This window comes from Saimiri boliviensis, chromosome 2 (assembly GCF_048565385.1).
Source record: "Saimiri boliviensis isolate mSaiBol1 chromosome 2, mSaiBol1.pri, whole genome shotgun sequence".
Lineage (NCBI taxonomy): Eukaryota > Metazoa > Chordata > Mammalia > Primates > Cebidae > Saimiri > Saimiri boliviensis.
In genome coordinates this window covers 203,437,926-203,462,134 of record NC_133450.1, presented here as the reverse complement: position 1 = coordinate 203,462,134, position 24,209 = coordinate 203,437,926, and the positions used below count along the sequence as shown (strand labels likewise).

Sequence of the window (24,209 nt, the reverse complement as noted above, 5' to 3'; positions counted from 1 at the left end):
AGCCTTCACTTGGGCAAGACGACCTGTTACAGAAAGTAGACAATTTGCCAAAGTGAGAGCCCAAGGAGTCTACCCAGGCCAATGAAAAGTGGGCACCACCAATAGAAGCTGAGGCTCCCATGTCAAATACACAGAAGCAATAATAATAATAATAATAATAATAAAAATAATAATAATAATAAAATGCCTCAGTCTGCCTCCACTTGCCATTTCCAGGACCTGCTTTCCTGCTTCTTACAACTCTCACACAACCAACTTCCTAAGGTTTACAAGTAGGGTTGGAAGAGAAGGATATTTAAGAAAAGGTAAGAGGGAGCAAGTCAAGGGACTTCAGGGCCTCTACCAGAATCCCTGCCCATAAAGCTTCTCAATACAGTATCTACTCCCTACCTAAGGTTGCCAGATGAAACACAGGATGCCAGTTAAATTTGAATTTTGGATAAACAAATAATATTTTAGTATATGTAGGTCTCCTGCAAGATTTGGAACCTACTTATGCCAAAAATTTATTTGTTGATTTTCTGAAATTTAAATTGAACTGGATGTCCTGTTTTTTTGGTTTGTGTTTTGCTAAATCTGGCAACCTCACTCCCACTACATCCCCTAGTCATTTTTTTGGCAGAACACTTTGCTGAGGATTTGACTGCTCCAAAACCCTACACATCGGCTGGACCACTGGATTAAGATAAGTAGTTGTGTCTTCTTGTCTTTTCTTGGCATCCATATTCATAAGGGAAAAACCACCTATTCATGACTTCAAGATCCTGTGTGAATCCCAGGAGACATCCATGTTGGTAACAATTTATTAGGTACCAATACTGAACTCATCAATAAATGTAAATTGGCCTACATGGTATCCTCAAAAGACAAGGAAAACTGAAGAGAATTAGTAGACTGAACTAAAGAGACCTGACAGAAATGAAAGAAAAACAGAATCTCTAAGATTCAAAGGCAACTATGTTGCTAAAATAAGGCCAGGATTCCAAGCAAGGGAAGAAATGTGAGAGCAAAAATACTTATTAGAAGAAAAAAAAAAAAGTTTACTGACACAATGAATGGACCTAGTTAAAAGTTAAATTAATAAATTAGAAAACCAACTCAAGGAATTCATTTGAAAGTCAATCAAAAAAATCCAGAGATAAAAATATGAAAGAATAAAGTAACAAGACAATAGTCACAGGAAATAGACTCTTTTCATATTAGGAAACCAGAGAGAGAATGGAATGGAGGAGGCACCGCAGAAGATCTAAGGATAGGCCAGGTGCGATGGCTCACACCTGTAATTCCAGCACTTTGGGAGGCTGACGCGGGCAGATATGAGGTCATGAGATCGAGACCATCCTGGCCAACGTGGTGAAACCCTGCCTCTACTAAAAATACAAAAATTAGCTGGGAGTGGTGGTGTGTGCCTATAGTCCCAGCTACTTGGGAGGCTGAGGCAGGAGAGTTGCTTGAACCCGGGAGGCAGAGGTTGCAGTGAGCCGAGACTATGCCACTGCACTCCAGCTTTAAAAAAAAACAAGAAGATCTAAAGATACACCCCTGAGCTGACATTCTGAAAATATTCACAACCCAAATCTTGGATATCCAGTTTAAAATCACTTAGTAAGTGCCAGAAAAAAATGATTCAAAGCAGATTTATGTCTGGAAATAATCTTAGTAAATTTTCTGAATGCCCTAGAAAAATAGAAAACTGTCCGTTTTATAGTTGGAAACAACATTACCTACCAAAGAGAAATAATCATATTAGCCTTAGGCGCCTTTGTTGGCCATTCTCAATGTTAGAAAATAAGACCATGTTGCCAGGATTCTGAGGTAAGAGAACAGACCCTCGATTTCCAAACTCAGGCAAGCTACTCTTCATGTGTGAAGGCAAAGGAAAGACATTTTCAGTCATGCAGTCTCAAATGGTAAAAAGCCACATATGATTACTGAAAAAATGAATCCTTAAAAACCTGTAAAATATATTTTTGTGAAGTCAGTAGTTTTAAGTTCTGTGTAAAAGCTCTACCCCTTCCAAATACCTCATGGTAGAGGGTGGGAAATATTACATTTTAACTTGCTGCTCAGTAGCCTTCCAAAGAGGAGTGAGAAAATCAGAGAAGACTGCCCTTTCAGGATAAGGTCTGGCCCCTGCCTCTTGAGCCTCCACCCTCCATAACTAAGCTTTGCATCTGACCCTAAAGCTGTTAGAAATAGCCGTGCTCTCTCAGGAAGCTGGCCCTTCACAAGCTGCCCTCACGGCCTGGTCCTGCCTTTGCTCTGGGTCCTCTCAACCCTCTACTGTCACCAGCCTCCTCCACCTGAATGGGGTGACCTCTGCACATGCATCTGCAGACCTGCTCCAGCCCCTCCTTATGTTTCTTATGCTATGGAGTCAGGGTCCATCGAGGAAGCACAGTCACCATGCATGTTATGAGATGAGGGATTTATTTCAGGAAATGGACCTTACACAGTTTTAGAAGGAGCTTGGAAACAGAAGACAAATGGGAGGACCAGAGGAGTTCCTGACAAGTCAACTTGAGAAACCAAGCCTGCCCAGCTTTTGAAGTGGAATCACTAAGGAGTAACTCATGGAAGGTCTAAGAGAAGCTTTACCTCTGTGCAGCCCGTGTGGCTCTGCAGCCAAGAACCCTGCAATGAACATGGGGCTACCACTGGTCATAGGATCAGCAGTGGGGATGTAGAATGGAGGCAAGCAAGGCCCATCTAGAACCCTCTGGGCATTGCTGCATTTTTCTAGCACTAACTCTGACGACAGTGACCCGATGACAGTGACCTCTTCCTCACTTCTGCCTTCCAAAATTAAGTGCAAGTTCCTTTTTTGATCAACCCTAACTTGGAACCACAATAAAGGGATTCTGGGAAACATGTTTCCCAGTGTTAACTGACTTGTCACAATACGAAGCACCACACTTTTATTAGTAATTAACTTGCCTATCCTCTCTGCTAAACTGAATTCATTATGAGCACAGAATGTATTTTTGCCCCTCAATCACTGACAATCCCTTTGGTGAATGAATGAAAACTTGAATGTAACAAATACACATATTGATAAATGTATACACTGATGTACATTGTAAATACAGTATATACATTGATGACCTGCTTCTGTCACTTCATATTGAAAAGCATGCATGAGTGTGGTGGCACAAGCTTATAATCCCAGCTACTTAGGAGGCTGAGGCAGGAGGATCACTGGAACACAGGAGCTGTAGGCTGCAGTGAGCCATCATTGCACAACTGCACTCCAGCCTGGGTGACAGAATGAGACCCTTACGAAAAAAGCATGCTTGTTCTTTTTTATGTAATTTCAATTGCAATTCCAGTATAGATAAAACAATTTAAAACAGAGTAAGGAGAGATGCTACAATTCAACTTCACCACCAAAGCTACTACTAACCTACTGGTTGTACTGAATGAAGATATTTACCCAGGCCCTTACACTTCCACTAATGCTTAATGAATTTAGTTACTTGAGATACTGTTCTATGAAACACATACCATATTTCCCTAAATCTGAAACACATTTTTAAACATTTTAACATTGCTAAAATGGAGATGCATCTTAAAACAGTGGCAGCAAACCCTTTACTTGGCATTATTGTTTCTTTATTAGTGGCACTTAAAAGAATGCTGTGTCTTACAATGGGGATTCAATGAAATATGCCAATTGGGTAGGAATTAATTTCTGTTCCCTGGTGTGTAGTATGGAGAAAGTTGTATATTTTTACAGATTTAATTATAGGAACAGTGAATAATTTTTGTTATATTATACTTTCTCAAGAATATTTGCAAGATTAAGGCAGAAATGGAAGACTTGTATAAAATCTAAAGCCTTTTACAAATGTCATGTTACACTGTTAATGTCTTTGTGGATGTTGACTAGTAATTGGTACCCCTGATTCTCATTTCTCCTATGTACTCTTCTTAAAGCACTTATACTCATTTTCAGTTGTATCTGAATTCTGCATTTCTTTCTAAACAGGAAAGGATTACTTTGTGGTTTCTCAGTCTTAAGTAACTAAATCTGAGAAAAAAGATTCAACCAATGAGAACCTTACATTTAACATCAGATTTATTTTATTTTCAGTAATAGATACTATCACAATTTGGAAACTAACAGGAAGCATGTGTCTCAGGGAAAAAAAATCTGATGAGTCTTTAAAATGGGAACCAGAGGAGCTTCTTACATTGTCTACCTCAAGTAGACTGTTCTCTTGCTGTTTTCTACAAAGACCAAATAAATATTTAGGGATTGTGTTAAGATAAATGTAAGTCAAGAAATATTAGAATTTTTTGGCTTATTGAAATGAAAAAAAATAAATTGAAAATTCTTTTTTTTTATTGCATTTTAGGTTTTGGGGTACATGTGATGAACATGCAAGATTTTTGCATAGGTACACACATGGCAGTGTGGTTTGCTGCCTTCCGTCCCCTCACCTGTATCTGTCATTTCTCCCCATGCTATCTCTTCTCACCTCCCCAGCCCCCGCCCCTCCCCCATTTCCCCCCAACGGACCCCAGTGTGTAGTGCTCCCCTCCCTGTGTCCATGTGTTCTCATCGTTCAACACCCGCCTATGAGTGAGAATAGATGGTGTTTGATTTTCTGCTCTTGTGTCAGTTTGCTGAGAATGATGGTTTCCAGGTTCATCCATTTCCCTACAAAGGACGTGAACTCATCGTTTTTTATGGCTGCGTAATATTCCATGGTGTATATGTACCACATTTTCCCTATCCAGTCTATCATCGTTGGGCATTTGGGTTGGTTCCAGGTCTTTGCTATTGTAAACAGTGCTGCAATGAACATTCGTGTGCACGTGTCCTTGTAGTAGAATGATTTATAAACCTTTGGATATATACCCAGTAATGGGATTGCTGGGTCAAATGGGATTTCTATTTTTAGGTCCTTGAGGAATCGCCACACTGTCTTCCACAATGGTTGAATTAATTTACATTCCCACCAACAGTGTAAAAGTGTTCCTATTTCTCCACATCCTCTCCAGCATCTGTTGTTTCCCGATTTTTTAATGATCGCCATTCTAACTGGTGTGAGATGGTATCTCAATGTGGTTTTGATTTGCATTTCTCTGATGACCAGTGATGATGAGCATTTTTTCATATGTTTGTTGGCCTCCTGTATGTCTTCTTTTGTAAAGAATCTGTTCATATCCTTTGCCCATTTTTGAATGGGCTTGTTTGTTTTTTTCTTGTAGATCTGCTTTAGTTCTTTGTAAATTCTGGATATCAGCCCCTTGTCAGATGGGTAGGCTGCAAAAATTTTTTCCCATTCTGTTGGTTGCCGATTCACTCTACTGACTGTTTCTTTTGCCGTGCAGAAGCTGTGGAGTTTGATTAGGTCCCATTTGTCTATTTTGGCTTTTGTTGCCATTGCTTTTGGCATTTTGGTCATGAAGTCCTTGCCTACACCTATGTCCTGAATGGTTTTGCCTAGATTTTCTTCTAAGGTTTTTATGGTATTAGGTCTGATGTTTAAGTCTTTAATCCATCTGGAGTTAATTTTGGTGTAAGGTGTCAGGAAGGGGTCCTGTTTCTGCTTTCTGCACATGGCTAGCCAGTTTTCCCAACACCATTTATTAAACAGGGAGTCCTTTCCCCATTGCTTGTTTTTGTCCGGTTTGTCGAAGATCAGATGGTTGTGGGTATGTTGTATTTCCTCTGAGGCCTCTGTTCTGTTCCATCAGTCTATATCTCTGTTTTGGTACCGGTACCATGCTGTTTTGATTACTGTAGCCTTGTAGTATAGTTTGAAGTCCGGTAATGTGATGCCTCCTGCTTTGTTCTTTTTGCTTAGAATTGACTTGGCTATGCGGGCTCTCTTTTGGTTCCATATGAAGTTTAAGGTGTTTTTTTTCCAGTTCTGTGAAGAAGGTCATTGGTAGCTTGATGGGAATAGCGTTGAATCTGTAAATTACTTTGGGCAGTATGGCCATTTTCACGATGTTGATTCTTCCTAACCATGAACATGGAATGTTTCTCCATCTGTTTGTATCCTCTCTTATTTCATTGAGCAATGGCTTGAGGTTCTCCTTGAAGAGGTCCTTTATGTTCCTTGTTAGTTGTATTCCTAGGTACTTTATTCTCTTTGTAGCAATTGTGAATGGCAGTTCGTTCTTGATTTGGCTCTCTTGAAGTCTATTACTGGTGTATAGGAATGCTTGTGATTTTTGCATGTTGATTTTGTATCCTGAGACTTTGCTGAAGTTGTTTATCAGTTTCAGGAGACTTTGGGCTGAGATGATGGGGTCTTCCAGATATACAATCATGTCATCTGCAAATAGAGACAATTTGATTTTCTCCTTTCCAATTTGGATACCCTTCATTTCTTTTTCTTACCTGATTGCTCTGGCTAGAACTTCCAGTACTATATTGAATAGGAGTGGTGAGGGAGGGCATCCTTGTCTAGTGCCAGATTTCAAAGGGAATGCTTCCAGTTTTTGCCCATTCAGTATGATATTGGCTGTTGGTTTGTCATAAATAGCTTTTATTGTTTTGAGATACGTTCCATCAATACCTAGTTTATTGAGGGTTTTTAGCATAAAGGGTTGTTGAATTTTGTCGAAAGCCTTCTCTGCATCGAGATAATCATGTGGTTTTTGTCTTTGGTTCTGTTTATGTGGTGAATTACGTTTATGGACTTGCGTATGTTGAACCAGCCTTGCATCCCCGGGATGAATCCTACTTGATCATGGTGGATGAGCTTTTTGATATGCTGTTGCAGTCGGTTTGCCAGTATTTTATTGAAGATTTTTGCATCTATGTTCATCATGGATATTGGCCTGAAATTTTCTTTTCTTGTTGAGTCTCTGCCGGGTTTTGGTATCAGGGTGATGTTTGTCTCGTAAAATGATTTGGGAAGGATTCCCTCTTTTTGGATTGTCTGGAACAGTTTCAGAAGGAATGGTATCAGCTCCTCTTTGTATGTCTGGTAGAATTTGGCTGTGAACCCATCTGGACCTGGGCTTTTTTTGGGTGGTAGGCTCTTTATTGCTGCCTCGACTTCAGACCATGTTATTGGTCTATTCAGGGTTTCGGCTTCTTCCAGGTTTAGGCTTGGGAGGATGCAGGTGTCCAGGAATTTATCCATTTCTTCCAGGTTTACTAGTTTATGTGCATAGAGTTGTTTGTAATAATCTCTGATGATGGTTTGGACTTCTGTGGAATCTGTGGTGATATCCCCTTTATCGTTTTTTATTGCATCAATTTGGTTATTCTCTCTCTTCTTTTTTATTAATCTGGCTAGTGGTCTCTCTATTTTGTTGATCTTTTCAAAAAACCAGCTCCTGGATTTATTGATTTTTTTGAAGAGTTTTTTGTGTCTCTATTTCCTTCAGTTCTGCTCTGATCTTAGTTATTTCCTGTCTTCTGCTAGGTTTTGAGTTTTTTTGATCTTGCTCCTCTAGCTCTTTCAATTTTGATGATAGGGTGTCAATTTTAGATCTCTCCTTTCTTCTCATGTGGGCACTCATTGCTATATATTTTCCTCTAGAGACTGCTTTAAATGTGTCCCAGAGATTCTGGTATGTTGTGTCTTCGTTCTCATTGGTTTCGAAGAACATCTTTATTTCTGCCTTCATTTCATTGTTTATCCAGTCAACATTCAAGAGCAAGTTGTTCAGTTTCCATGAAGCTGTGCGGTTCTGAGTTAGTTTCTGCATTCTGAGTTCTAACTCGATTGCACTGTGGTCTGAGAGACTGTTTGTTATGATTTCTGTTCTTTTGCATTTGCTGAGGAGTGATTTATTGCCAATTATGTGGTCAATTTTAGAGTAGGTGTGATGTGGTGCTGAGAAGAATGTATATTCTGTGGATTTGGGGTGGAGAGTTCTGTAAATGTCTATTAGGTTTGCTTGTTCCAGGTCTGTATTCAGGTCCTGGATATCCATGTTGATTTTCTGTCTGGTTGATCTGTCTAATATTGACAATGGGGTGTTAAAGTCTCCCACTATTATTGTGTGGGAGTCTAAGTCTCTTTGTAAGTCATTAAGAACTTGCCTTATGTATCTAGGTGCTCCTGTATTGGGTGCGTATATATTTAGGATCGTTAGCTCTTCTTGTTGCAGTGATCCTTTTACCATTATGTAATGTCCTTCTTTGTCTCTTTTGATCTTTGTTGCTTTAAAGTCTATTTTATCCGAGATGAGAATTGCAGCTCCTGCCTTTTTTTGCTCTCCATTTGCTTGGTAGATCTTCCTCCATCCCTTTATTTTGAGCCTTTGTGTATCCTTGCATGTAAGATGGGTTTCCTGGATACAGCACACTGATGGGTTTTGGCTTTTTATCCAATTTGCCAGTCTGTGTCTTTTGATTGGGGCATTTAGTCCACTGACATTTAGGGATAGTATTGTTATGTGTGAATTTGATGCTGTCATTTTGATGCTACCTGGCTGTTTTGTTGGTTAGTTGATGCAGCTTCTTGATTGTGTTGATGCTCTTTTATCATTTGGTGTGTTTTTGGAGTGGCTGGTACTGGTTGTTCCTTTATATGTGTAGAGCCTCTTTCAGGAGTTCTTGTAGAGCAGGTTTGGTGGTGATGAAATCTCTGAGTGCTTGCTTGTTCACAAAGGATTTTATTTTTCCTTCACTTATGAAGCTTAGTTTGGCTGGATGGGAGATTCTGGGTTGAAAGTTCTTTTCTTTTAGGATGTTGAATATTGGCCCCCAATCTCTTCTGGCTTGTAGGGTTTCTGCTGAGAGATCTGCTGTGAGTCTAATGGGCTTCCCTTTGTGGGTAACCCGACCTTTCTCTCTGGCTGCCCTTAGCATTTTCTCTTTCATTTCAACCCTGGTGAATCTGACGATTATGTGCCTTGGGGTTGCTCTTCTTGAGGAATATCTTTGTGGTGTTCTCTGTATTTCCTGGATTTGAATATTGGTCTGCCTTGCTAGCTCGGGGAAGTTTTCCTGGATAATATCCTGAAGAGTATTTTCCAGCTTGGATTCATTCTCTTCATCACATTCAGGTACACCTATCAGACGTAGATTAGGTCTTTTCACATAGTCCCACATTTCTTGAAGATTTTGTTCATTCCTTTCTGCGCTTTTTTCTCTGTTCTAGCCTTCTCTTTTAATTTCATTGAGTTGATCTTCGACCTCTGATATCCTTTCTTCTGCTTGGTCAATTCGGCTGTTGAAGCTTGTGCATGCTTCACGAAGTTCTCGTGTTGCGTTTTTCAGCTCCATCAATTCACTTATACTCCTCTCTATGCTGACCATTCTCGTCAGCAGTTCGTCCAATCTTTTTTCAAGGTTCCTATTTTCTTTGCGTTCGGTTAGAACATGTTCTTTTAGCTCACTGTAGTTTCTTACTACCCACCTTCTGAAGTCTGATTCTGTCATTTCATCACCCTCCTTCTCCATCCGGTCTGGTTCCCTTGCTGGTGAGGAGTTGTGATCCGTTTTAGGAGGAGAGGTGTTCTGGTTTCGGGAGTTTTCATCCTTTTTGCGCTGGTTTCTTCCCATTTTTGTGGGTTTATCCACCTGTTGTCTGTCTCTGTCCCAGGGAGTTGGAGCTTTATGAGTTTCCGTTGCACTACTGCCTTTTTTGATTTTTCTTTCAGGTCTGACCCGCCCAGCTAGCAGCACGCCTAGCCACTGCCTGCCCGCAGGGCTTTGCTGAGCTGCTGTGGGCTCTGCCCAGCTGCCCTGAGCTCTTCCCTGCAGTCCTTTTTATATGGGCATAGTTAGAACTGTCTCGGCAATGGTGGCCCTGCCTCTGTTATGGCGGACTCTCTCTGTTGTGGCAGGTTGCCTCGGCAACAGCGGGTTGCCTCGGCAACGGCAGCCTGCCTCCATAGTGGTGGAGAGTCTCAGTAATGGCGGAAGCCCCTCCCCCACGGAGCTGGACCGTCCTGGTTCAGCTGTGCTTGGTTTGGAGGGCTCAACCCAGAGGGTTTCCAATTACTGTTTTTGTTTTTGTTGTTGTTGGGGGTGGAGGGGTGGGACCAACCGAGCCTGATCACCTGGCTCCCTGACTCAGAGTCTTTTCTTTTAAGTTGAACGACCCCACGTTCCGGTCGCTTGTTGAAAAGGCGCCGGGATCTCCCATGCTGTGACTCATGGAGTAGGCTCGTACTGCGGCGCCGGCTCCTGGTGGATTTTTTGCCTAGGAATCTCCTGGCCTGACTCGCTATTTCAGATGAGTGGGGAACTCTGCCGTCTCAGGGCTCTGCTCGCCAGCTAAGAGGGCTCCCAGACCAGTGGCTTTTGTACGGAGAACCGCAGTAACAGGGAGTGGTCACAGCTCCGGGCGGGTGGAATCAGCCCCGCGGGGGCCAAAACAGCCGCACCGGCTGGGACTGCGACGCTGGTGACCCCTCTGCCTGGGTATCTCCTGGTCTGTGGGCAATAAGAGTTCATCTGGAAATGCGGCGTCCACTCACCCTCTGCACTTTCACTGGGAGCTGAAGTCCTGAGCTGTTCTTAGGCGGCCATCTTCCCAGCATTCCTGAAAATTCTTTAAGAAGTGTGTTCCTATTAAAATGGTATTAAGTAGTCATTTTGGAGTGAAAAAGAGTATAAAATGTTTAAGGACTATATAGAAATTATTGCATATGCTTTGTTTTCACTGGGGAGCAATGGAAGTTTATTAAAGCCAACATTTGAGAAGCAGTATAATTTGCAGTTGTATGAGACACCAACTCTAATTTATTATCAGTAATAAATCCATTTTGTCTCAGGTTAGGAAATGTAGAGTCATCCTGGCAGTTTGCTGAAGCCAAAACATTGTTTAATATGGTTTTCCAGATTTTATACATCAAAATTTATCTGACTCACCTTTTAATCCCACCTCACACTTAGCATTGTGCTGCATGTGAAGGACACACTCAGTGAAAGTTAAAATGCAGAATACAAGATGTTTCCATGCACTTGGTAGACACAATAAAGATTCTATTTGCGTAATGGGCACATTCAGGAAAAATTAAAACATGGAAGGCAAAATGTTTCTGGTCATTTTTTATTAATACTTGACTTTGGTCCAAACCATTCCAGGAATAAAAGAGGCTAGTGTTTATGATTTAATCTTTAATCTAACTCTTGCATTTTCTCTAAGGAGTAATTGATCCTAAATTTTATTTAATTCACACAATATTTATGATCTGCTGATTAATATAATTTGAATGGGTTCCTGTGGAATAAATTCCAACAATGACTTCAGTTGAATATGCACTTGAAGATTTTACCTTAACTTCCTTTCCTGTTATTTTAAGGTTGTCTTCAACATAAATAAATACATGCATGGTATGAACAATTGGCGAATGCAGAAAAGTAGAAGAAAAAAAATATATCCCACCCAGAGTCTCAACAAAATTCTTGAGTTCCAAATATTTTCTTCAAAAATCTTTAGGGATTGTTACAAGTGCTCTCTGAGAGGAAATGGAACTTTATTCTTTTGTAGGAGTTATTTCTATCTTTTGTACTATGATGCCCAGTGCTTGTAGGATTCTATCTATAATCTATCAAGATGAATATATGTGTCCATCTTTTGGCGTATTCAACAGGCACGACTCTCTTTTCCTCTCCAGTCTCTGTTCATGATGAATGTGCATGCCTTCTGGCTTAGAGAGTGCATTTTCCATTGGTCTTGACAACTTCCGCATCTTCCTCTTTCTTGTTCTCTGTTTATTCTTTCCCCTCCCCGTACTCTACCCTCTCTTCCTACTCCGACTTCCCCTTCCCTTTCCCAGCTCTTCCTCTTCTCCACTCCTCCTCCTCTCCTTTACCTATGTTTCCCCTCCTTTTCTCTTTCCTTTCTTCTCCCCTCCCTTCTTCACAGCTTTTCTTTTCTCCTTTCGTTCCTCCCTCCTTCCCCTGCTTGGAATCCCTGAATGGAGAAAATCTAAGAACTAGAGGAAAAGAAGTGTAGGACAAGATTATAAACTCCTTCTAGATGGTTTTCTCTAAAGAGAAGAAACAGAAGATGATAGATCAAAAGCCCCTGTAGAGTGTGGAAACTGATGAAGTTGAAGCACTTGAAGGAGCGATCCAGGAAGGTAAAAGGTGATTGTCAGACTAGGAAACTTGGATTGGTGGAAGTGAGGTCTAGAGGGCATGGCAATTGTAGGAACTAAGATAAGGCGAAGGACAGGATTGTTAGAAAAGAAGAGATCAGGAATATGACTCCAGGATGCTGGAATGATCATTTACATAGATATGGAAATCATTAAGGGGTTGGTGTGTGTGTGTGTGTGTGTGTGTGTGTGTGTGTGTGTGAGAGAGAGAGAGAGAGAGAGAGAGAGAATTTAAAGAATGTTGGATATATAATATGATACTTCAAAGGAGCTGGAAGTTTTTAGGAAGGAAGGAGAGAGAATGATCTGGGAAGATAATAAGGAGCAACAGAGATACCTCTTCACCTCCAGTCCCTGTTACAGGGACAACACAGTTTTCATTAGGGTAATCAAGTGTAGGAAAAGTAGCTCAAATGGAAGTTTGGGGTATGAGGGGATTTACTGAAACTGATCATTATTCCAGAGGGCAGCTGCAAGGGTCTCTGGGGATAGATTTGGATCATAGCTGTATGTGGATAAGGATGATGGATGAGGGATGACTAGGGAGGCTTGGGCTTTCTAAGAGATTGCCATCAACAGGAATAGGGCATGACTGAATTAATGGAAATGGACTCTAACACACATTTTTGGGTTTCAGTGGGCAGTTGGGGACTCTTACTAGGAGAACTCAGAGCACAGACATCGTTTGGGAATCTGCAGAGGCTGGAGTGGTGTGAGTGCTCTCCTGTAGCTTCTCTGGTGTAGTGTTGAGGACAGAGACTCAAAGGCAGCAGAACTGCAGAAATGCAGGTTTCTCTGGATACCTGATGGCACCTTTTCTGATGGTGATGTTGAGGCTGGCTGAGGTGTGGGGGCATTTTCAGCATCCACAGTTTAGTGAATATCCTCCCTACTGTTTTCTCATGGTGAATTCAAAGATGGTGAAGAAAACCATGTCACCAGTGTGCCTGCTCATTTCTCTGGCCAGGGAAATGTGCTCCTAGGTATGTGCATTAACCCTGAGCACATTTGGAGACATACATCCAATGAAACAAGAGAGGGGAAAGAGCTTTCCCTAAAAATTTAACAAAGGAAAAGGTCATGGATGCTGGGCAGAAGGAATTAGAAATTGTGTATAGCTACTATTATGGACCCAAATAACAATGTCTTATGCCAATTGAGGGTTAATTTTCTTTCAACTAGAAGAAGGACAGAAGTAGGTGATCCAAAGTTGGTGTATTAGCTCCACTGTCATCAGAGACCCGGATTTCCTATGCTTTTTGTTTTGCCATCATGGTGCATGATACATTCCCATAGTATCATAGACTTATACTTTAGTATGCTGGGCTACCATTCCTCATGTCTGTATTGTGGAAGAAAAGGAGAAGGAAGCAGGGAAGGGAAAGAAGTACTCTCTCAATTAAGACAGCCCTCTTCAAAAGGCTTTCTGAGAAGTCCTGCTCAATATCAGCCATATCTCATTAGTTGAGGTAGAGAGTTGTAATCTTCTAGCTGGTCGTATTACTATGCTTGATAAAACTGTCAAGAATAGCTATTTGGGTAGGCAACTATAAGTCTCTACCACAGCAGCAAAAATAAACAAACTGATATTAATGTGTAAGTCCAGAATAGCATCATGAACTATGATTGGCAGGAATACATGTGGAAAGGAGAAGTGAAAAAGCCAGAAGAACAAGAGTTGGATTGGACAGTAGAATAAGGGAACTGAAGATTGCAGAAGTTCGGCAGTTTTGTAGAGGCTAGCACTATTAGAAGGCCTAGCATATGACCATGAGGTCTATGAACCAAGATGATCATGAACCTAAAAACTCTGTCCTGGAAAAGACCTCTTCCTTTTGTTGGAATGTAGCCTGAAAAACTCACAGGTAAGGCCCAGCTAAGAGGGTCAGGTGCCTCCCTTTTGTAGTCACCTCCAATCTATAGTTACTATCTTCCATGTAGGGTCAGGCCCTTTAGATGGGTTGTGTTACCCATCTGTGGGCAGAGGGCTGCATGCAGTGATATTATTTGAGCAATGCATTTGATAAAACATGAACTTTCAATTGTACCATAAGAACTCAAAAGATGGTGATGTATTATGTATCATTTGCCATTTTAAGAAAAGAAAATCATCTTGCTTGCAATGTGCAGACATTACCAAACTTACAATTATTATTTTTATTCTTATTTAATAAAATGTTATCTAATTGTTTTCATTTTATATAGTGAGAACATGCCCTCGTCTCCACCAGCCCAAACATGGCCGCATCAGCTGTTCTACAAGGGAAATGTTCTATAAGACAACATGTTTGGTTGCCTGTGATGAAGGGTACAGACTAGAAGGCAACGATAAGCTTACTTGTCAAGGAAACAGCCAGTGGGATGGGCCAGAACCACGGTGTACAGGTAAGTTTCTAAAAGGTGTAATGCCTTGGGTGATTCATTTCCTCTGTTCTGATTTCTCTAGTATTCTCTGAAGACCTAGAACTCAACACTAGCTGGTAATAGGTATAATAAATACACATCCCCATATACAGGTGCAGGTGTTACAGATGCAAAAACAAATGTGTTGTCTTACTCCTCTCCACTAGTAAAGGAACTTTTACAATGAATTCTGTATTCTAATTCACAGAAGTTTATCCCTTCAAATGACCATGATTTTTTTCTTAGTTTTAATTGAGGCCAATTTGGATGGATTTCTTTAAAAAGGCAAATGCCACATAATTCTGTTGCTTTGTTAGACATGTTTTACATTTACCTTCTTGATGGAAGGACAAAATTAGAAACCAGCGGATTTTTTTTTTTTTTTTTGAGACGGAGTTTCGCCCTTGTTACCCAGGCTGGAGTGCAATGGCGCGATCTTGGCTCACCGCAACCTCCGCCTCCTGGGTTCAGGCAGTTCTCCTGCCTCAGCCTCCTGAGTAGCTGGGATTACAGGCACGTGCCACCATGCCCAGCTAATTTTTTGTATTTTTAGTAGAGACGGGGTTTCACCATGCTGACCAGGATGGTCTCGATCTCTTGACCTCGTGATCCACCCGCCTCGGCCTCCCAAAGTGCTGGGATTACAGGCTTGAGCCACCGCGCCAGCCGGAACCAGTGAATCTTAAAATTGCTTTATTATTAAACAAGAACAAATAAAAATAACTGAACATTCAACTGAAAAGTTAAGGAAAAAACAACTGCAAGGAAAATTGAAAGAAGGATATAACAATCATTGTTTAATTAAATGAAAAAGAACTATAAAGGGAGAAGGGATGCAGTAGAGTGATTAAGAAGCAAAGATTTAAATAAAGTAATAAAATAGAATTTAAAATATAAGCAAGAAAAATTAAAAAATAAAATTTTTCTAAGAAATTCCCATACCATATAGTTTGGCCCAAATAATGGAAAACCAGCCAATTCATATTCTTAAACTATATATAATATATATATTATTTATTATATATAATAATATATATTATTTATATATTATATATATAATTATTTGTTAAACTGACAATTATTACCAAAAAATGATAGAAAGTTATAGAACAACCTTATGTATAACTATAAAAGCAAACACACTAGCAACCCATATTGAAAAAAGAATAGTCTGCCAAAACAAGTAGAGTTTATTCTAAGATTGCAAAAAGAAGTTAAAATTAAGTAATCTATCAGTATAATAAATTACTTCATCATAGCATATGATAAAATTTCCTTTCCAAATTTACATAAGGAAAGAACTTAACATATTACATATATATTTGTTACATATATATGTAATGGAAATAGTATTACATACATATGAATGTAATATATTTCATATATGCATAAAGAATTTAACTTTTACATATGTGTAAAATATATATATATACACACATATGTAAAATGCAAACTCATTCAATAGCCTAAAAGATATTTTCTTTTTTGACCTTTTGGAATTAGGTAGTGATTCTATGGTTCATCTAGAAAAATACTATAGTCAAAAATCACTAAAATCAGTTTGAAAAAGAAGAGTAATAGGAATAGTAAATAGAAAATCGCTCTACCAGGTTTTTAAATCTTTTTTAATCTACAAAGATTAATGATATGCAAGGACTGCCATACAGATTATAATTAAGGAAGCATCACAGGTCAATTGAGGAAAAAAATGATTTATTCTGCTGATTATAACGGAAAAGTGGCTCCTTGAGAAATACGAAACATAATAAAGTTTTCTGTATGTTTTTAATTTACACTGAACACCAAAATAAATTCTTCATAGGTAAAAGATAAAACCATTAAAACCTAGAAGAGAATATATTTAACACATGTAAGTGAATGCTAACTAATCTCAGAACTTACTAAGTATAAAAGCAATGGAAATACTTAAAAAAAAAAAAACTCAGAAGATTAGACTTTACAAAAGTTAAAGACATGTTCACCAAAAGTACCATAAACAAGCAACAACAACAACAAAATCTTCAACAACTTTGATAGCCAAAAAAATTATTTTCTTTCTTTATATAGGGCCAGCCCTAAATAAAGGATAGTGAGTCCCACTTCGACATTATATTTGAACCACAAATTTAGCTTTGATTTTTCTGTTGATCAAAGTAAACTACGAAGTCTGGGCAGGCATGTGGTTCACACTGCAGAAATAAATAGACAAACATTTCTCAAGAAAAGAATGGCTTTTGCTGCACAGTGTGGAAAGAAATTATTTCACGGAGGAAGTATGATAGTGGAGTGTTTAGGAGCACATGGATTTTGCCATTTGCTTGTGTGGTGACCTTAGGGAAGTTACTGGTGTGCTCAGTTTTCATTTGTAAGTTGGAGTACTTCTTACAGCATATGATTAAATAAGTCAATACATGCAAAGTGCTTAGAATAATGCCTGGGACATAGTAGGTACTGAATAAATGTTAGCTATTTATTCAGTTATTCCAATAATATGGAAAATACCGACTGAAGATGTGAGTAATGCTGCCAGCAGATTCTCTACTACGCAAAACAACTGTGCGTTGGGTGTGTGCACGCACTGCTCGCCTCACATACACTCCCTGTGTTAAGTCCTAGCCTTGACTTTCCATTCTGTCTGCATTCTGCCTAATTCATCTGCTATTCTTTTTCTGTGCTAAATATAGCGTCAAGGTCAAGGACCTTAATATAACACAGTGCTTTTAGGAAGGCTATTAGAAACTTTTCTCATCACACACTTGCTTAAAAATAGCACCAAAAAGCTAGTAAAGTAAAGATTGCTGAATATATCACTTAATCCATGAAATAAGGAATTCAATTTACTACTTTCCACTTCTAAGCCATAACATAATATTCTGCAAACCAAATGAATGTGCTCCAAGCAAATGATAAAAATCATAATCAGTGTTGATTAAAATACCAGAAGTTTTTAAAAGTTTTGGTGCACTGGTAAAAATAGCAAAAGATAACTAAGGAGATATAGGTTAGTGTTATTTACAGTACATGATACGTTCAATGTCATATGTAGTTATCATTTAGCAATTCATATAAATTCCAAGGCAGCATAATTGTATTTTTCTTGGGTAAAAATAATCCATGGCATTTCCAATTTGTGTGGGAGCATGAATAACATTCTCTCTCTTTTCTCTACTGTAGAGCGCCACTGCTCCACCTTTCAGACGCCCAAAGACGTGATCATATCCCCTCACAACTGTGGCAAGCAGCCAGCCAAATTTGGGACGATCTGCTATGTAAGTTGCCGCCAAGGGTTCACTTTATCTGGAGTCAAAGTGCTGAGATGTACAACTTCTGGAAAATGGAATGTCGGAATTCAGACAGCTATGTGTAAAGGTAGGTCTCTACGCTGGTCAGGTTAAAACTCAAATTTTTAAATAATGCCATATGGGTGCAGTATAGGAAAATCCTTCTTTGCAACTTTTGCTGTAAACTCATGATAATATGGTAGGTTTTACCTCAATATGCACTATGAGGATTTCTGGTTCAAAGTGGTGGATTTACAAAATCCAATTACAGAATGCCAGACAATGACGGAAGAAATACACAAATAAGGAAAATGGTAGAGCTGAAAATCAGGTAAGTTTTCCATAAGACTAAAATCTTTAGAGAAGTCTTCGTCTATATAAAGCAGTTGAGACTGAATTGATTAAAAAAAAAAGAAGAAGAAGAAGAAGAAGAAAAAAAAAAACTATCAGTACTTTGAAACCCAGCATCAAACTTCATTCACAAGAGGACATTGCCATTACCCCACAGCAAGAACAGACCACTATGAAAAAGGAGTTGTTGAAAACAAGAAAGAGTTCTTATAAGTGAAAAAAATGAATGTCATAACTATCTCTAAGAGAAGGAAAGGAACAAACCTATGGAAAGCAATATTAGTAATTTAAAAGACCAAACTGAGAGTTTCCTCACAATGGAGAACTGAATGAGTAAACAAAGAAAGCACTTGAATTTCCTAATCGATCAAACAAAGAAGGTGGAGGTTAAGGGATGCCAGTGACAGAAGGAAAAACCCTAATATCCGTTTAATAAGGAGTTCCAGAAGGAAAGAGGAGAGGAGATGGAGGAGAAGTGAAGAAAATTTCTCTGAGCTAGAGAATGGTTTAATCCTTTAGAACACAAATAGCTTCTAAGTATTGGGTTGGCATGTTTTGACTACTAGTGAAATTTCTGAGTTGCAGAGTTAATGAGAAAATCTTAAATAAGCTTCCAGGGAGAAAGGAAAAAACTACACAAAATAAACTAGAATTAGATTCACGTTGCCTATCTCATTTACAACTTTAAATGCCGCAAGAAAATGTAGCCATGTGTACAGGATATGGAGAGCAAATTAATATAAACTTTAGATTCCAAGTCTGGTAAAGCTATTGTTTAAGCATGAATGGAAAATCAAATACTTTTTAAAAATTTTTTCAGAGTTAATACACCACTATGTGTTCCTATGGGAGAAAATTGTCCAAGTATAAGCCCCTTTGAAAGAAAGAAAATATAGATTCAATAAAATTTTGAAGAAACAAGAAGATATGAGACACAATGAAATCAATTCTGATGTATTCAGCCAGAAGTTACAGAAGACCTAATTTAACATAAATTAAAATAAAAGGTGTATTTTACTATATAATTAAAACTTCACACTACCATGACTGGTGTGCATCTGTGTAACGTTAGCACATCTAATTCAGCACCTAAAGTATAAAGTAAAAAATATCATTGGCTTTAATTTGTTATTTGCTTTGACAGTACATTTCAGTTTCTGCTAGTTAATTCTACTTGACAGCCTCATTTTCAAGTGTTGTTTTTTCCTGTCATAGTCAGCATTCATTTTTAAATTTATTTCATCCAAAAATTATTTCTCAAGCTCCTATTATATGCCAGGTACCATATAAGACAGTGGGACAAGACATCCTAACCTTTAAATAAATTAAATTCTACTGAGGGAGAAAATTCCATTTCAAAATAGTTTGTTGAGTTTTATGGTTGGGAAGTTCAGAGGGCTACAGGAAGTTGTGGAGTGGACACCTCACATGGCCCTGTGGAATCAACAGGAGCTTCCTGAGGAGCTGTGTCTAAGCCGAGAGTTCAAGGGCAGGTAGTACTCATCCAGGTAAAGGGAAAATAGGGCACTAATTCAGGCAAATAAAAGAACATGGACAAAGGCCTAGGTAAAAGAAGGCCATGGCCTGACAGTAACTCCATGTGGAGAGTGAGTTCCAGTAGGAGAAATGGAAGAAATGAGGCTAAGAGGTCAATAGGTACCAGTTCAGGATTGGGCTCGTAAGTCATGCCGACATAAATGATCGGGAAGGCAGGCAGGTGCAGATTCCAAGCAATCAGTAACTGGGAGAGGCAAATGTGTCACAATATATAAATATAACTAGATTTTTACCTTTTCTTTAAATGATCTAAAACTACATATCAGTGTATTAATTGATTTGTTTATTTTCTGAGTTAGACGTCGAGGCTCCTCAAATCAACTGTCCTAAAGACATAGAGGCTAGGACTCTGGAACAGCAAGATTCTGCCAATGTTACCTGGCAAATTCCAACAGCTAAAGACAACTCTGGTGAAAAGGTAAGGTTTGTGCAATTATGTGCATCCTTTTTCAAATCAATTATAAATATACTGCAGATAAGTGTGTTGAAGACTTACTAATATGCTCATGATAATACTTGTAATGGGCTTCCCTAGAGGGACAGAACTAATAGGATAGATATATATATGATAGGAAGTTTATTAAGGAGTATTGAGTAGGAAACATCAATGCTATCTCTTTCTGATTGAAAAATATACAAGGTAAAGTTCCACAATAGGCCATCTGCAAGCTGGGGAGCAAGGAAGCCAGTCCAAAACCTCAAAAGTGGGGAAGCCAATAGTGCAGCTCATGGCCAAGGCCCGAGAACCCCTGGCAAACCACTGGTATAAGTCCAAGAGTCCAAAAGCTGAAGAACCTGGATGCCGACGTTTGAGGGCAGGAAGCATTCAGCACGGGAGAAAGATGAAGGCTGGAAGATTCAGCAAGTCTGCTCTTCTCACCTTCTCCTGCCTGCTTTATTCTAGCCACACTGGCAGCTGATCAGATGGTTCCTACCCAGACTGAGGGTGGGTCTGCCTCTCCCAGGCCTCTGACTCAAATTGGCAACACCCTCCTAGACACACTCAGGAACAAAATTTGGTATTCTTCAATGCAATCAATTTGGCGCTTAGAATTAACCATCACAATACTCTTTGTGTATAAACTCTACTCATAAATGTGAATGCTGCATCTGATAGAATAATGATCAACTTTGAATTTTTAATTAGAAATCTCAGATAAAATCCTCAAAACCAGAAACTTTTCATTCTATGGATTTGTTGTATTATTGTAGCCACTAGGATTACTTGACTAAGAATTATTTGCCCTATACTAGGTTCAGAGGATCTTTTAAGAAAAGAAAAGATGTGGAATCAATTCTAATTCCTATTTATGAGCCTATCTTTTAAAATATGGGCCCAAAGTGATTGTACGTTTTTCAGTCAGAAAGAGATAGCATTGACGTTTCTTATTCAAGGTTGTCTAAATCCAGCGTTATTCAGAACACGGTATTTTAATTTTCTTTGTATAGTATCTTGAAAGAATCATCCATCAGATGCTAGAAAAGCAGTTCATTTAGGAATTTTACTTCCTCTTATATGTACATGGTTAGTATTCACATACACTAAGATGCATTTAAATACTATGTTATTTCTACACTTAAATGTAAGTATATATAAGTTGTACCAATCAGGATATATTGGGGGGGAGGGGATGTGAAGTGCAACATAGAAAAAAATATCTGTTCTGATCATTGTGTTGAATACACTTACAATCAAGGTAGCTTTTAAACCTGATTTGAAAAGGGCAAATGTAATTTCTAGGGCTGAATGTGCTTTAGGTTACTTGTATGTTGAGCAGTCTCTGATGTGTGATATTTACACCACATCTTTTTCTTTTCACTGTTAGCCTCCTGCCTTCCCCTAATAAGGACCCGTGAGATTACATTGAGCCCAACTTGATAATTCAGGAACATCTCTTAATTTTAAAATCCTTAATTTATCCATGTCTGCTAAGTCCCTTTTGCCGTGTAAGATAATGTATTGATAGGTTATAGGGAGTCGACCATTGATGATCTTTGTGGGGCCGTTATTCAGCCTACCACATGGGAGAAGAATTTGAATTTTAAAAGAATAAAAATAGAAATGAAAAGAACCAATTGATATGGAGAAGTTGAAAATACAAGGAAAAGAAGGGACAATCCATTGCGAATGGTTTCTGTTCAGAAAGTGATCAGACCTGGAGCATTACTAAAGGGAAAAAGTGAGATAGTGTTGAAGTTTTCAGAGAATGGAGAAGTTTTGAAAAACTTATTCTGAGGAGAGTGAGCAGACCAGAAAAATATACTAGGATTATTTGGCTACTGTTTGGGTTCCATTTGAGTTTTGTGATCATAAACTTATATAGAGAGAAATCTACACTATTGTGTGAATTTCTCTGAAATTAATGTGATTCTCTGGCACAAGCATGAAAAATGTAAATAATTGGGTTTCTTTATAATACAGAGTTTTGAAAGAAAAAGGGACAGAGAAACAAGGCAGTTTAGACAATTGGCAAAAAAAAAAAAAAAAAAAAAAAAAACCACACTACATTTATTGTAATAATAGAACATGAACTCAAGGCAGGGTAAGAAAGAATAAACAGAAAGATCTCATGATGCTGTCATGAAGATCCTTGTGCTAAGTCTTTGTCTCTGATTTTTTCCTAAGAAAATTTCCAAAAAGAGAAAATTTCTTGGTAGAAAAATAGGATGCTAAATTATATGTACGAAGTAATCAAAACTGTAATTGTGTAACTGATACTGAATAGTCTGAACTAGGAAAGGAACCAGTAGAAAATAACTATTTTTCTACAGTCAGAAGCTTTCCATAATTAAAAACCTCTTTCAAGAATTAAAAAGAAGAGTCTTGCTATCTAAATACAAACTTGAATCTTGTATTCACTTCAAAGCTCTTTCCTCTTGGAGCTTGGAGGTGGCCTGAGTGCCCTGAAGGAGGAGCAATAGACGCCCTTTTCCTCCTTCCATGCCTCCCATCTCTGTTTCTGACTGTAGCTGCAATTATATATGGAAGGAATATAGTCTTTTTAATAAAGTTTTAAAAATATGCATAAGCCATTCATTACCTAATTACCTGTGGCAAAAAAGTAATAATATCTACTGTGTTTCGCCCAAGTAAAATGACCAAATTATCAGTTTAACTTTTCAACCTCTTAGAGTTTGTTGATATAATCTGGGATTCTCATTCTAACTTATTATAGATTAATTAATATAGTTTTTTACATTATGTATATTCTTTTTCAAAAATCATAACCTTGATAACACTTAAATAACAACCACAACTTTTCAGACTGAATCTATGTTTACATAGTTTTGGTGTTTGTTGGCAGTTCTTCACACCATGACTTTTCTCTCTTATGGGGGATTTGTTGTGATTCATCTCATTTGGTAGGTTCAAAATCCATTGTTTCAGAAAGAGTGTATACAGATGGTATATCTACTAAGCCTTTGCATGTACAAGAACATCTTTTATTTCCAGACTAGCATTTAATGACTAAGAGAAAAATAACATAGGCTGATCATTTTCTTTTTTAACTAATCTGCTTTTTTTTTTTTTTTCTGAATGCTGTGAGAATTTTTTATTGCGTGTTAAGTCATCTGGGATTTGTTTAAGTGATGCTTGTTCTTTATCAACTTTGGTACATCAAGAGTCCTTTTTATATACAGAGTCATAGCTTTCTTCAAATCAAAGTTTTCTTTCAAATCTTGCAAAATTTTTCCTATTCCATTTGTTGTGTGTGTGTGTTTTTTTAGTAACACTGATGATTCATAAGTTATATCTCTAACTTATGTTCTGTATGTCTATTATCTATTCCATGATTTGTACTCTTAAGTTTTCCTCCGTGTCCTGAGTGAGACTTTTAAGCTTATTCTTTGTATTCCTGATTTAATTTCCTGGACAAAATAACTATTTGAGTACCAAGATATAGATAAAATCACACAAACACATACACACACCATTCTATAAAATATGAAATGCCATATATATTAATAGGTTACTTAAAAAAGGGATTCTACTTACAATGCAAGATAAAATGTAAAATATTTAGGTTTTTATTTAAAAAGAAAGGTGAATGGCACCTTAAAGGAAAATATCAAACATTGACAGGTGAAATAATGAAATAAAATGGAAATACATGCCATATTTATAGATTAAAAAACAAAATATTTTGTTCTAATTTTTCTGAAGAAAAAAAGCAAAATATTTATAGAATAAGTGTATTTTACAGGCACTGTTCACATAGTTTTGAGCATGAAAAATGATTCTGGAGTGCAAATTAGAAGAATACCTAAATTAAAGTATCAGAAAGAATAATAAGAAACAACTGAGTCCATCAGAAATCAAATCAAAATATCTAATAAAATAAAAACACCAGAATGATGCAGTACTATTTCAATAATAGATGAATTTTAAAATATCATAACGGAGGATCAATTAGTGATTTTTAAGATGTAAAGTTATAGTCTCAAATCATATCACACAGAAAATACATTTCCAAATTATAGTTTAAATCATTAAAAAAGCTACCATCAAATATATTTGGATGCTTATCAAATCATTTTGTGAATGGCTTTCTAATCTTATTGAAAATATTTTTTAAACTATAG

The 24,209-nt window shown here is 38.0% G+C and overlaps 1 protein-coding gene across 3 annotated transcripts in view; it reads left to right on the top strand.

The window, feature by feature from the left end:
• Nucleotides 1-24,209, top strand: part of SVEP1 (sushi, von Willebrand factor type A, EGF and pentraxin domain containing 1) — a 210,617-nt gene that overhangs the window by 66,392 nt on the left and 120,016 nt on the right. For all 3 annotated transcript variants that reach the window (XM_074395151.1, XM_003925239.4, XM_074395153.1), the window contains exons 6-8: nucleotides 14,239-14,418; nucleotides 17,611-17,805; nucleotides 19,925-20,043. In XM_074395151.1, the coding sequence (XP_074251252.1) occupies nucleotides 14,239-14,418; nucleotides 17,611-17,805; nucleotides 19,925-20,043 (494 nt within the window). The remainder of the gene's footprint in view (nucleotides 1-14,238; nucleotides 14,419-17,610; nucleotides 17,806-19,924; nucleotides 20,044-24,209) is intronic.